At 50.4% G+C, this 14,401-nt stretch overlaps 1 protein-coding gene across 4 annotated transcripts; it reads right to left on the bottom strand.

Annotated features, from left to right (window-relative positions):
- Positions 1-1,264: 1,264 nt before the first annotated feature.
- Positions 1,265-10,127, bottom strand: AP1M2 (adaptor related protein complex 1 subunit mu 2). Of its 4 annotated transcripts, none has more exons than XM_019659219.1 (12): positions 10,010-10,127; positions 8,631-8,787; positions 8,325-8,392; positions 6,764-6,894; positions 6,527-6,674; positions 6,307-6,433; positions 5,704-5,846; positions 5,551-5,622; positions 3,292-3,450; positions 2,621-2,746; positions 2,101-2,176; positions 1,265-1,692 (listed from the first exon to the last, which is right to left on the bottom strand). In XM_019659219.1, the coding sequence occupies exons 1-12, from the start codon at positions 10,049-10,051 to the stop codon at positions 1,670-1,672; spliced, it is 1,272 nt and encodes a 423-aa protein (XP_019514764.1). In that variant the 5' UTR covers positions 10,052-10,127; the 3' UTR covers positions 1,265-1,669. The 4 variants fall into 4 exon arrangements, with proteins under 4 accessions (XP_019514764.1, XP_019514763.1, XP_019514765.1 ...); XM_019659218.1 differs by having other exon boundaries at positions 5,704-5,852; XM_019659220.1 differs by having other exon boundaries at positions 5,704-5,852; positions 9,933-10,022.
- Positions 10,128-14,401: the final 4,274 nt, after the last annotated feature.

Consider the following 14,401-nt stretch of genomic DNA (forward strand, 5'->3'; position numbering starts at 1 on the left):
CAAGTTTTGCGCTCCGGCGTAGGCGGTGCCGCTCCTGATTGGCCGAGCCCCGACGAGCGGTGGCCCGCCGGCAACGGCGGGGTTTTCAGTTTTTCAAACGCGCCTGGCGGGCGGGAAAGAGCACCGGTTTAACTGACCCATGGGAAAAAAGGTCAGGGGTATGGTAGCGCAGGATGCTCCAGGGCCTCGGCACCTCCGAGGGAAAGGTAGGCAGGGCTGGGACCGCCCAGTACAAGGTTCCACCATTCACTCGGCGATTAACATTTATTCACCCGTATGAGGCGCGGAACGTTTTTTCATTCATTCACCCACCGTGTGCAGGAACCGTTCCCGGCCCTGGGAGCGCACATTCAAGCACCTAAATAATTTAAGATACCGTTAAACACCGTAAAGAAAATAAAACGGGGAAATGAGGGTGAGTGAAGGAAGGAGTCATGTTCTGGCTCAGACTAAGCCAGCCCTGGCACAGCAAGTGTAAGGGCGAGGAGCAAGGTTCATGCTGCAGCTGCCACGTGGCTGAGCCTGGGAGGTGGCTCTTACAGAGGTCTTCATTCAAACATTTACTGAGCACCTACTGTGTACTAGGAGCCCAACTGGAAAGCGAGCTGGGCGGCACGTGCTGCTGGGCGTCTACCGTTTAGGGCGGGAGAAGACAATAATTAAATCTTTTCAGAGTGGTAAACACTAAGGAACTGATAAAACGGGGTAAGTGACAGTCTCTTGGGAAAGGAAAGCCATTGATGTAGAGAGGTTAGGGAGGGCCACCTTGAGTTGGTGACATTGATTTGAGACCTGAAGTTATGGAAAGGAGCCATGTGGCTATCTAAGGAAAAGCATGTCAGGTGGAGGGCACTACAGATGCAAAGGCCCTGAGGTGACAGCGTGCCTGGTGTGTCCCGGAAGAGCGAGGTGTAGAGGAGGAGGCGGTGAGGGCAGGTAGGTGGCGGGAGGGGTACTGCAGATCAGGCTTGTGGGCTGCAGTAAGGACTTCTTTTAACAAGATGGGAACTGTGGAAGGATTGTGAGCAGAGGAGCCAGGATCTGAGTTAGAAGTTAACCGGTGCCCTCTGGCGGCTATGAGGGGAACTGACTGTTGTGGGGGAGGGAAGTCCGCAGCCAGGGGACGTAGGTGAAGGCAGCTGGGTTAGCCCAGATGAGCTATGACCAGGGCTGAGGAATGGATTTGTTGCCCACTCCCATCCCAGCAATTCAGGGACGTCCCTAGCATCCCCAGTCCCCAGCCAAAAAGCATATACACAGCTGCTAAATTCATCTTTTTAATGCCATCCTAAAACATAGAGGATTAGGCCAGGGGGGCCTCTGGGCTCAGCAGCTGTGAAGGAAAAGGGGCTCTGATACCCGCTAAGGCAAGTCACTGCAAGAAGGCACTCATGAGGGGGCTTTCAAGTCCCTCCTCTCTTTCTTCATATAAAAGTGGAAGTGGGGAGTCAGGAGGCAGAGGGAAGCAGGGAGACCATCCCTCCCAGCCTATGGGTAGAGGACAAGGCAGGGAGGGGGCCAGGTGCTGGGAGCCACAAGTAAAAAACTGCTAAGCCAACAGGGCCTGCTCACACAACACACTCCCCACATTCCCTCCCTCTCTCTAAAGTCTGCAGCCAAGGACCTAAGGGAGGGAGGCCCATGTTCAAACCCCCACCTCTTCTCCCTTCTAGCTGGTACGAAGTTGATAATCTGCAAGGAAACAATGGGAAGGGACTGATTCAGAACCGGAGAAAGGGAACAGAGGGACAGTACCCCCCATCCCCAGTCCCAGTGCCCATGATCAACCAACCTTGTGAGCATGTAACAAAGTTAAGGATGGGATCAAATATAAGGACTGTAACCATAGCAACAAGCTTATTTCTAGGCAGCAAATGGGGGTATGTGTTCAGTCCCTTATCCAAAACCGGGAACTGGCAACTGTCCCCGTTTTGAAAATAGGCAAACTGAGGCCCGGGGTGGTATAGTGACAAAGATGGGGTAGGCCTGCGGCCAGGCCTATAGAGTTTTGGAGCCCTCTGAGTGACAATATATGAAAGCCCCAAGGCCATCCCCTTCTTCTTCTTGCCCCTATCGTCCCAGGGAGCTGGGCTGTCTTACCACCACTCTGGGTGATGTAGCGGACCCAGGGCAGGGCCTGGTAACCACTTTTCTCGATGATTTTCATATATCGGACCTGGAAGGGAAGGAAAGGTGTCCAAGGCTTGGGGGAAACGGCTGGCTGGGGCCAGCAGAATATATGTGACACAACTTGGGAGAATAAGATGGCACAGGCTGGGAGTAATGATGTGACATGGCTTGGGGCAAAGATGTGGCATGGGCAGTGGGAGTGGGGGCAAGGAAAGTGGTCCAGGACAGTGGGAAAGAGATGGCATAGTGTAAGGAAATAGACACAGCACAGTTTTGGGGGGACAAGGTGGCACAGGCCAAGGGAATGGTAAACAGCTTGAGGGTGGGAGAGGGACTGAAGTGAACGAGCTAGTGGGGAACAAGTGGCACACAGTGATAAGTGGAAAAAGAGGATACCCAGGCCAGGAAACAGTGGAGACCTGAGAAACAAGAGACAGAGAGAGGGGAACACACAGAGGTCAAGAAGAGCGGGCCTGCCTGCTTCCCTCACCTGAATCCCAGAGACGGTGAAATAGGGGATCTCAAACTTGACCCCAATGGGTGGCCGGCCTTCCTCCTCCTCCTTCTCCACGCTGGGGAGGCCAAAGTGGGCGCGCATCAGGTACTCCTTGCCCCCCTGAAGGCACATGGGGGCATCAAACACACTGAGGGGCCCCTATACACCCCAGACCATCCTCACAGCAGCCCCTGGAGCACACTCAGTCTCAACCCATTTAACAGACAAGAAAATAAAGACTCACAGTCAAAGCTTGTGACTATAAAGCCTGGCTGGGGGGGATTGGTGGGAAGCTTCTAAGGACCATCTCCCATTTTTCAGGCCCTGATGAACCCTGGAGGGAAGGCCAAATACTCCAGGTACCCAAGGACATGGGTAACATGATAGTGCCTATTTCACAGAGGGGCAAACTGAGGCTCTATGAGGGAAAGAGTGATTTCCAAGGCCATCGAGCTCAGAGAGGCAAGAGTAGGAGTCTGAACCCAGGGCTGGTTTCCTCCAGAGCTCAAGAGAGGGAGCTGCACCACCATACTGGCCTGGTGTCCAGCTTTAATACCCCCCAAGGACAACTATGTGCATGCAGACGTGGCTTTCCGACTGGTTCTCTACCTGGCCCTCAAGTTGGAGTGGGTACCCCCAGATCCCCGCCCTTCCCCAGTGCTCACCGGGAAAGACTTTATACTCCAAATCACAATGTTCTTCTCAGGCACATACTTGGCACTGCCCACACTGGTCTTGAAGCGTGGGGAGTCAGCATCACTGGGTACCGGCACAGATATCTCCACGCCGTTGGCCACCGACTGCTTCTTAAACTGCCCCTTGGCCTGTTGTGGCAGAGAGATCAGGCGGCAAGAAGAATGCTCATGAATTCCTCAACTATTCACCAAGCCCTTTCCATGCATGGTCTTAACAAGAGCCTCTACAATACTGAAGTGGGGACCACTGTCCTGCCCACTTTATAGATGAGGAAAACAGAGGCACAGAGAAGTTAAGGCAGTTGCCTGGAGACACACAGCCAACAAGTGGCAAAGCCAGGGGCCACACCCACAAAAGACTCCAGAGACGCTGCCCTTGGTGCCTTCCATTTCACAAAAGTGTATATACCTTTGCCTGGTTCAAAATGATACCTCTCAGCCCAACACAGAAGAGTTTTCATTTAAGAGCTGGCATTTACAGAGCCCCTGCCATGTGCCAACCACTTAGCCCTCTCATTGATTCTTTAAAGTAGGATCCATTCCTAAGGTCCATTTTCAAGATGAGGAGACTGAGGCACAGAGAGAAAGAGCAATTTACCCAAATCACATAGCTAGTAACTAGTACAGTAGGGATTCAAATTAAGCCTGCCTTCATCCTCAGCCATCACATGCCCTCCTTACAAAAAAATGAAGTTGCACTATATATCTAGGGCTGTGTGACATAGTACATATACTGGGGGTGCCAAAAATATGTATACAGGTGGACACTTTGGTCAACGTGGCTCAAGCAGTAGTTCACCATAATCAGAAGTATCTGGATGCTGATGGTAACCACTGTGAGCACCTCTTGTAATTGCAGAAGTCAAATGTGACTTGTATTCATCTTTTGTTATCGGTATATATTGAGTATTACAATTTTAATAGTTTTTTCCTTAAAATGCATATACATGTTTTGGCACCCTCTGTATATTTAGAGCTGTGTGACACAGGACAAGCTTTTAATACAAGAATTCTAAGTGTTCCATGGGTGGTAGCTGGGATTATTATTACTATTATTATTTATTCATTTGAGGAGGGATATTTGAGAAGTGGGATCAGGGGCAGAGGACATGGAAATAAATAGGGGGGAATCCTTCCTGGAAGGCACTAGCTTTAATAGCCCCTTCCTCTTTCCTGCATGTAGAGATGGAAAGCATTAAGACCCTCCCTGGTGACCATCCGCTCTGCAACCCAGCTCCCCCAAGACCGCAAGATCAGGGAATAAAGTCAAATCTAACAACACAGACTCTTGAGCCAGGCAGACCCAAGTTCTTAGATGAGTGCAGCTTAATGCCCTGGACCTCAGTTTCCACATTGGTAAAAGAGGGCTAAACTATAAGCTCTGGAGGAGCCCTTGCTTGGGGCACCAGGAGACATGCACAGAGCTGTTGACGGCAATGCAGACTGGAATAGCCAAGAGCTAAAAACAACCAATGCAAGAGAATGGAGATAGAAAAGTCCTGTAGTAGAATATTCTACAGCTATAGAAGTGGATGCACTAAGCTATGGCTCCCGGAATTCATCTTAAAATCAACGTTACATGAACAAAGCAAGTTATATATAAAACATACAGCCTGAATCCCCAGATATGAGGATCAGAAACCGGCAAAACAAAATATTTGTGGTTACACATGTGGGTGGCAAAATTATAAAGAAAAGCAAATAACTTACATAAAATTCAAGATCGTCACTACCTCTGGGCAAGAGGGGAGAAGGGATTGGGAAAGGGACATGGGGTTCAGAGGCTTTGGTCAAGTACATTCGAATAAGCTGGGTGGTTCATTGTTATTTTTAAATCATATAAATACACTATGTTTTTAAGAAAAAATATGTAAGTAAAACATATCAGACAGTGATAAGTAATAGAAGAAATAAAAAAGCAAAGAAGGGAGATGGACATGCAAGGGGGATACAATTCTAAACAGGGAAATCAGGGAAAGCCTCTGAGAAAAGGAGTCATGTGGATACTTGAGTGGGTAGGGGACGAAGTGATCCAGGGATAGGGAATAGCCAGTGCAAAGGCCCTGGGGTGGGATAGGAGGAATGGTGCCTGGCATGTTTGAGAACCAGCCAGGAGACCAGTGTGGCTGGAGAGAAATGAGCCAGGAAGGAAGTGGGAGATGAAGTTAGATCAGTGAGGGGGTGGGAGGGGCAGGTAAAGCACTGTGAGTAACTGTTCCCCCAGCCCACCTTGACCATGATCTCCACACGGCTGTGGGAGAACTTCTCAATGACAGACTCAATCCAGATCAGCGGCTTGACCTGCAGACAGAGGAAGCGGGGATTCTGGGAGGCTCTGGGGTAAACTCTCCCTCCCTGCCCTGGGACTTGACCCTGCCTCACCTGGGTGCTGAGGCGGTAGGACATAAGCTCAAAGTCGCCATCAGGTGGGATGAAGGAAATGGTGCGATCATTGTCGAAACGAGAGAGCCGCACACACTGGTGAAATTTCACATCCTCCAGTTCCACAGACTTGTTCTTGCTCCCTGAAACTCAGAGACAAGCATGCAGGGTGACCCTGGGGGCCAGGGAAGGGTCCCTACCCCTACCTTCATCGTGCACTGCTACAATCACCCCCATTTTACAGATGAGGAAACTGAGGCCCAGAGTAGATGAGTAACTTGCCCAGTCACCCAGCTGGCCAGGGGCAGAGCTAGGATCTGAACCCAGGGAATATTTTAAATACGGTGCTATTCTGTCTCCTAGGATAATCTACAATGTCAGCTCCAAGAGGGCCAGGATTTGTCTTTTTCTTCACTGCCCTCTGTTCTTGCGCCTGGCGCTCAATAATGAAGCAGCATTTGCTCAATGAACCAGCAGCTGCACTGCTGGCCATGAGCAGCAGAGGGCACATGAAAGCTTATTTCAGAGCGGGCTGCAATTCTCTGCGTCCCCAGATGCAGAGGGGTCTGTGGCTCCTCCATGAGCCCCTCTCCAGACACTTACGGCCAGTGAGCTCGAAGAGCACACGGTCATTGAGGCCAAGCCGCAGCTCCGGCATTCCGGACAGAAACACCTTGAGCTTGATGGTGCCCACAATCTCGCTCAGCAGGACGCTGCCATTGGCATTGACCTGAGGATGCAAACATGGGGGGTCAACTGGCAGAGGATCCCCTATCCTGCCCCTAGGCCGTGGTAGGGGTGGGGTGGAAATTTTGGGGCTCACCAGTAGGTTGACAGACTCTATGACATCAATGAAGACCTCATTCTTCTTATACTTGATGCCCTCAGAGCGCCAGGACACAGCATTGGTGACAGTGGGCGGCACCCGCGACTTACCTGTCTCCAGCTTGTTGCCCTGCTGCGTGATGTACCTAGCAGGACGGCAGGGGGCATGAACAGGTGGACCCAGGGACACCTCCAACAGTGGCCCACCTTGTGGCTGCCTCTATGGCCTACTCACTCCTGCAGAATCTTGCTGTCGGTGGTCTGGGGGAAGCCGAAGTCCATGAGCTCGTCTAGCAGCTCATAGACAATGACAAAGTTGTCCCGGATGCTCTCCTCCTCCAGCTCCTTGAAGTATTCGGAGAATACCTGGGGATGCGGGGAGCAGACACCCACAGAGGTGTAGCTGATGTAGCCATGAGCTGGGTCCCATAAATCCAGCCATCCATCCAACAAGCAATTATTGAGTGCCTACTGTATACCAATGCCGGATATTAATGGTGAAGAAAGCCCACAGCATCCCTGCCCTCATGCTAAAGTCTAGTGGGAGAAATGGACTGGTAACAGGACCAATATAATCTAACATGTTGGGTACAGTAATGAGGAAAACACAAGGAAAGTAGGAGCCCAGAGGTGGGGAGGTCCAGGAAAACTTCCTGGAGAAGGAATTGGAAGGGCTCAGAACTGTTGTTGTTGTTCTTGTGGGCCATAGATCCCTGCATATCTGATATCTGGTGATGTTCACGGACCCACATGAGAATAAAGTTTGTAAATGCGTAAAACAAAATAGAATAGCAAAGGAAACCTGTTATACAGAAATATGACAAAGTTCATGAACTACAGGCCCTGTGAGGTTTGAGGACCCCAAGATAAGCACCCCTAGGAATTAGTAGGCATAACCACAGCACAAACCTGTCAGTCATCAACATTTGAACCACCCTCATCCCTCATTCTGCTCCAATCTCACTGACCTTTCTATTTCTACCCCAGGGCCTTTGCATAAGTCATCCCCTCTGCCTGGGACACTCTTCCCCCAGCTTGTCATCCAGAGGGCTGCTTGTCATCCAGGACTCAGCTCAAATGTCACCTTCTCAATGAGGCCCCCTCCCATGACTATCAGGCTATGGTGAGACTAACATTCCAGTTACTGATTTAATATTCTCCTGTTTAATCTCCTTCATGTCTCCTCAGGACAGACAGAGAAATGTCTAATGCATAGCTTTGTCTTCTCTTTGTCTGACAGAGAAAAGACAAACCAATAAATATTTCTTGTTTGTTGAAAAGTATTGACTAAGCACTTTCTCAGTCATTGAGAATGGCATATAATAAGCGCTCAATAAATCATTATGTGATTTTATAACAGTGATAAAGCTAACAATACCAAACCTTTATTGAACACTTACTGTATACTGAGCACTGTTTTAGGCACTTTAGAGGTATGAATTTGATTAACTTGTACAACCCTGAGGCAGGATTTGTTGTAACTCCCAGTGTAGAGGCATAGAGAGAAGTGACTTGCTCAAGGTCACACTGCCAGGAAGTGGAGGGAGCTGGGATTGGAACTCAGTTCCCTCTGGCTCAGATTTGAGCACTGACACCCTCTCAGAGACCCCCTTGATCCCTGCCCGATAGAGGGAGATGATCCCATAGCAGCCAGTGAGAACACAGAGTGATGGGGCTTTGATTCCGGCACCCCCAAGGAGGTCAGGCAAAGCTTCCTAGGAGAGATGGATCCTGAAAGAGGCAGGCAAAACAGGTGAACAGACAGACCAGCAGGCCAATGGGAGGCCAGGACCTACCTCCACTGTCTTGTAGAGGAAGGAGTACACGAGTGAGGCATTGGCATTCTTCAACGTGGTGGCCACCACTGTGGGCAGCGAGGTTAAGGAAAAGGTGCCATTTCGGAAGGGATCAAATGGAGCACAGACCCTGAAGCCCCATACCCTATCCCCCGCCACCTCCCCCATCTTGCCCACCTCTACCCCACCCCAGCCTGAGCCCCCACCGATGTGCAATGCAACTGCTGTCCTCAGCCTACCCTCTGGGCCTAAGCTGCCACCACTCCAGACCCCCATGGATACAGGCCCCCACCTGTAGCTGGATACAGTAGAGATTGCTGTGTTTGATCCACAGGAAGTGGACCCGACCGTGGCTCAGCAGCGGCGCCAGGGCGCCCTCTTCCTCCCGCTGCATGAGCAGAGGCATGAAGTGCTCTATCTCACTCATAGCCACATCGCCCTTGTAGTTGCGGCTGATCAGGGGCTAAGGGTGGGCAAAGAAGATCCAGTCACCACTGGGATCCTGAGACCCTCCACCCAGAGGCATCAGAGTGCCTGGTTCTGACCTTACTTCCTGGCCGAGGGGCCTGAGCAAGGCTCTGCCTCTCTACACCTCAGTTTCCTTCGCTGTGAAATGGGCACATGATAACAACAGCTAATGAGTCTAGAGCCCTCACTGAGGTCCAGGTCCTATTCTACTAAAGACTGGATGTTTGCTTGCTGTTTAAGCTCTCACCACAACCCTGTGAGGTAGATGTCATCATCATCTCCATTGTAAACATGGGGAAACTGAGGTAGGAACCATGTCCATAGTAACTGAGAAACCGGGAATTGGACCAAGGTGCCCTGGCTCCGGAATTCCTGCTCTTGCCTAGGACTTCATATGCACCAAACTGGTGAGGTTGGGATAAAAAAAAGAAAGACAGGAGGAAAGGAAGGACGGAAGGAAGGAGAGAGTATAGAAAGAAAAAGAAAGACTATAGAAAGAAAGGAAAAGAAACAGAAACATGCCAAAAAGGAAGAAAAGAAAAAAGATACGCCCATATTATCTCTTTCAGCTCATATATAGATCTGCCTGGAAGGCAATAAGGAGTCAGTAATAATAGTATCTACTTGGTAAGGTTGTTTAGTCTGGTGTTGAGAACCCGGAGAGCACACAGCAGGTCCTCAAATACCTTAGCTCTTACTATTATTATTATCAGGAATATCATTTTCACCACTATTATTATTGCTATTGAGTGACAAGATGAATGAGAGGGTGCTCAGAAAGGGACAAGGCAGCCCCAAAAGGGAATTATGGGCCCCTTGCCCCTGTTGTCTTCCCCAAATATTAATACTGTGGATGATGATGGTGATAGAAATAACAATTTCAATTAATTGACCGCCTAATATTTGCAGCAGGACTACTGTGCTAAGTGGTTTACACGCATCAGGTTGTATTAACTGTTATGGGGTGGGAACCTCTGTTATTTCCATTTCCAAGGATAGGGAGATTGAGACTTAGAGAAGTGAAGCCCCTCGTCCCAGGTAAGCGGCTAGTAAACAGTGGAGATGGGATTGGACCCAGGACTCCCCGGGATTGGGGGAGGGAGTGTTCGCACGCCCCAGAGCTTTCTGGGGCCTTCCTACCTGCTAGGAGGAGCCGACCTGGGTCCGGGGGAGCGCAGCCTCACCTGTCCGTCCCCCACCCCGGCTCCCAGCCTCACCTTGCCCTTGACGTCGAGGATGAAGACAGCCGAGGCAGACATGGAGGCGGCCGGCAGATCTAGGAGGCGGGGAGAGAGGTCAGGAGACGACTGTGGCGCTGCTTCCTTCTTCCTGCGGAAGCGCTCGAGCACAGGTGAGCGCCCAGGTGAGCCCATCTTAAAGGGGAGGCCGCCAGGTGAGCGGCGCTGTCGGCGTACAAGAAGACTGCGGGGTCTGGAAGGGGCAGGGCTTCGGAAGGGACCGCTGCCCTGCCTCACTTTTCCATCGCACCCAGGAGTGCTGATGGGCTGAGGCTCCAGACCGACCATCAATGCATTCATGCATCCATGCATCCATGCATCCATGCATCCACGCATCCACCCACCCACCAATCCATCCATCCATCCATCCACTTATCTTATTCCTCCTCTGTCTATCCCACACACATGTCAGCCCCAATTGGGCAGGCACTTTGTCCTGTTCATGTCTGTGTCCCCAGTGCCCAGCACTGGGTGCTCAATAATATTTGTCCAAATCATTCATTCTTTCACTCATTCATACTATAAATATTTAGGAATTATTCTTTCACTCAGATATTTACTCACTAGTACATTCTTTCACTCAGCGACAGGAACTGTGGGTTGCACTCCAAATAGGACAAATGTAGCTGCTTTTATTATTATTCCTAATGTTACTTTTATTCATTCCAAAAATATAAGCTCCTACTATGTGACATTAAGATGTTGATAGACTGTTGAAGAGATAAATGGTTACTATTATGACTATAATTATGATAATATTCATTTAACAAACATTTATTGAGCACGTACTGTGTGCTGGACTGGGCATATGGAAGCTGCTTTCATTATGGTGATGATACTGTTGATTCACTCAGTGAGTGTTTATTGAGCACCTTCTGTGTGCTAGGGCTGGCGACATAGACAAAGCCACCCCACTGCTCTCATTCTAGGGAGGGCGAGAGACACAACATAAAAACCCCAAAACAAGATGATCCCTGGAGAGGATGGGAGTGATGAGGCACTGAACTGGCAGCAGGGTTTGAGAATGTGCATTGGAGAATGAATGAGGGGCTGTGGGCAGGGAGATCAGAGAAAGGGCTGGCATTTGAAAAATTTCCTCCACCACCTAATGAGTCAGGACAACCCAAGAGAAAGATTCCCAGGGCAGAGCATGGCACAAAGCTGGTACTAGTGCTGTTTTTGTTTTTTGGGTTTAAAAAAAATTTTTTTTAATTGGGTAATTGGGGAAGGGGAACAGTGTTGGGGAATTGGGGAAGGGAAACAGCCAAGTTGTTGTCCTTCAAACTTAATTGTGGAGGGTGCAGCTAGCTCAATTCCAAGCCCAGTCGCCATCCAGTCACCTATCGGCAGCTCACAGCCACTCAGCTCAACGTGCCGTGCTTGATCTTAGCTGCAGGTGGTCATAGCCTACCATCCCATGTGGGAGTCGAACCACGTGCTCTCACCAGCTGAGCCATTCTGCCACCTGTTGGCAGCTCAACGGCAGCTCAGCTCGGACGCAGCTCACTGGCCCATTTGGGAATTGAACGGCGACCCTGTTGCTCAGAGCTCACACTCTTAACCAACTGAGTCACTTGGCTGGCTCACTAGTATTGTTTTGTTTTTTTGTTTTTTAAAGATTTTATTGGGGAACTGGGGGAGGGGAACAGCACTGGGGAATCGGAGGGAAGGGGAACAGACAAGTTGCTGTTGTTTTGTTCTTCAGTCTAGTTGTGGAGGATGTTGCTTCACTAGCCCAAGTTGGCATCATCATTGCATTGCGCTCTTCCCGGGCGAGGCAGATCAGTGGCCGGCCTCGGACAGCCACTCACGGCGGCTGCTGGCCGCTCACACTGGCTGCCGGCTACACATGGTAGCTTATGGCAACCCACTGCAGCAGAGGCTGCAGCCTACGCCGTTGCCGGCGACCCATGGCAGCCCAGCTCCAGGTCGAGCTGTTGTTCAGCATCTTAGCTGTAAATGGCAGTGTCACTGGCCCTCATATGTGGGATCTGAACCGGGGCCCTCTGGCATCCCAAGCCAGTTCCTAACCAATGCGCCACTCGACCTGCCCCCACTAGTATTGTTTTTGTTGTTTATATATGCTTGTTGAGCACATGGGCTCTGGAGGTAGCTGCTTGGGCTCAAGTCCTGGGTCTGCAACTGACCAGTTGAGTGGCCTTGGGCACCTGACCTCCTCTCCCTGGATCTCAGTTTGCATATCTGTGAAATACAATCATTAACTGCATTTTCCTAATTAAAATATAGTGCAGATTGCATGAGTTCTTACATGCAACATGATGTTTGGAGCAGTGCCTGGGATATAGCTGACAATAATGTTATTATTTGCTATTATTATTATTTACTATATGGAAGTTAAGAGCACAGGTGCTGGGTTTGAATCCTGATTCCACTATTGGCTATGGAGCATTGGGTTAGTGATTGTACTGCTTGTGCCTCAGTCTCCCCTTCTGTTGAGTGGGCATAGCAGCCATGGTGCTGCCGCCACAGGCTGTGCTCACTGAGTTCCTGGGCATAGCTCATGCCTAGTACAGTGACTCTGCTCCCTGCACATCAACTACTGTGGACCCGGGTTCCACTCCATGACTGTGTGAGCTGGGCTGCAGGGAAGTTTTGGAGAGGAGAGAAGAAAAGGGAAATTCAATCTCAGCCAGGCTGGGACCAATCCTGCTCCACAGAGCATCCTGCAGGCTTCCAAGGGGAGACACTCAGCTCTCCCAGGCTTCATTCCTCCTTCCCCAAACCCAGCCCCAGACCTTTATCAGCCGCTGCCGCTGCTGGTGGAGTGGGCCTCCCTGCAGGGGACTTGAGGAAGGGAAGAGAGAGAGCTGTGGCTCTCAGAACTGCCCACTCCCCCTCCACTGGCATCTGACATGGACAATAACACAAGAACCACAACAATAGTGCGCGTTCATTGGGCACTTATCTTCTAATATTTATTCATGTCTTTTTTTTTTAAGGTTTTTTTTTTGCTGTCTTTGACTCTGGTCTTCCCAAATATGGTTTTCCTAATAATTCAGGACCTGAGGGAAGAAGACCTGGTCTTCTCACATTGGAGGAAAAAGCAGAGGCGTGAGAAATGAAGCCACTTGCCCAAGGTCACATAGCCTGGAGGCAGAGTCAGAATTCGAATCTGAGTCTTGGTAAGCAGGGTCCCAGCCTTCACCCAACTGCTCTGCTGCATTGGGGGGTGCAAGTATTACTATGACTAACAATAGCTCATGCCTCTGTGGGGCTCACTATACCCAGGTGCTGCCCTTAATCATCTCCCATACAGGAATCCTCCATGAAGCGACACCTAGAATTAAGGAAACCTATTACCTCTATTTGACAGATAGAAAAACTGAGACTCAGAGAATGAGTGACTTGTACAAAGTCACCTGCTAGCAATGGCAGGGCTGAAATTCTAGCCCTGCAAACCCCAAGGTTTTATGCTGGCTCTGCCCAAAAGAGGGATATCCTCCATGAACCTACCAGGCCCAAGCTCAGAAGGTGACTCAGGGTTTTCAGGTGTTGCCAGCCCTTGCCCCAGCCCAGGAATCACTGAACCTCGCAAGGGCTCTTCTGGGGCCCTGAGATGTTTTCAGGCAGTAAATAGGACGCAAAAGCCGGGGCCAGGCTCCCTGGAATCTGAAACTCAAGACCTGTTTGGCTGAAAAATTTATGAGCCCAAAAGCTTCAGTGGGGTCAGAGAACAGAGCTTCTCTGTGTGAACAGCTGCCCCGCCTCAGCTGCAACTTCCTCTGTCCCCAGGGCCTGTGGCCTTGCCCCAGTTCCTCCTACGTGCCTCCCCTCAGGGTCCCTGCTTCTAGGCACCCCATTCAATCTCTTCTCTACATCACTAAAGGAATCTCTCTGAAACTCACAGCTCTTACCACTCACCCTCACTCTCACATCTCTTGTGGCTCCGCATTGCCCAGAGCTGCCCTGCCTGGCGCAATCCGACCCCTGATGACCTCTCCCATGAGGCACCACTTGAACCCACTGACCCAGACACACTGACTACCCTAATTTCAGTTCCTCTCTGCCTTTCTGTCTTTCCTCTGGCACCTGACCACTCAGTGCACACCTGCCCCTTTTTGCTTTCTCTACCTCATTCTCACTCTGCTCTCAGGTCTCTTTTTCAGGAAACCCTCTCTGACCGCCCACGCCATGTCTAGGCCAGATCCCTCCTCTGGGCTTTCCCAAGCGTACCCTGTCACCTGCCTTGCACCTTATTTTTTAAAATCTATTTTAAAAAAACTTTTAGGGCCGGCCGAGTGGCGCGATGGTTAAGAACTGACTTGGGGGCCGGCCGAGTGGCGCGATGGTTAAGAACTCGCTTGGGATGCCAGAGGGCCCCGGTTCGGATCCCACATATGAGGGCCAGTG

This window comes from Hipposideros armiger, unplaced genomic scaffold (genome assembly GCF_001890085.2).
Source record: "Hipposideros armiger isolate ML-2016 unplaced genomic scaffold, ASM189008v1 scaffold_298, whole genome shotgun sequence".
Taxonomy (NCBI): domain Eukaryota; kingdom Metazoa; phylum Chordata; class Mammalia; order Chiroptera; family Hipposideridae; genus Hipposideros; species Hipposideros armiger.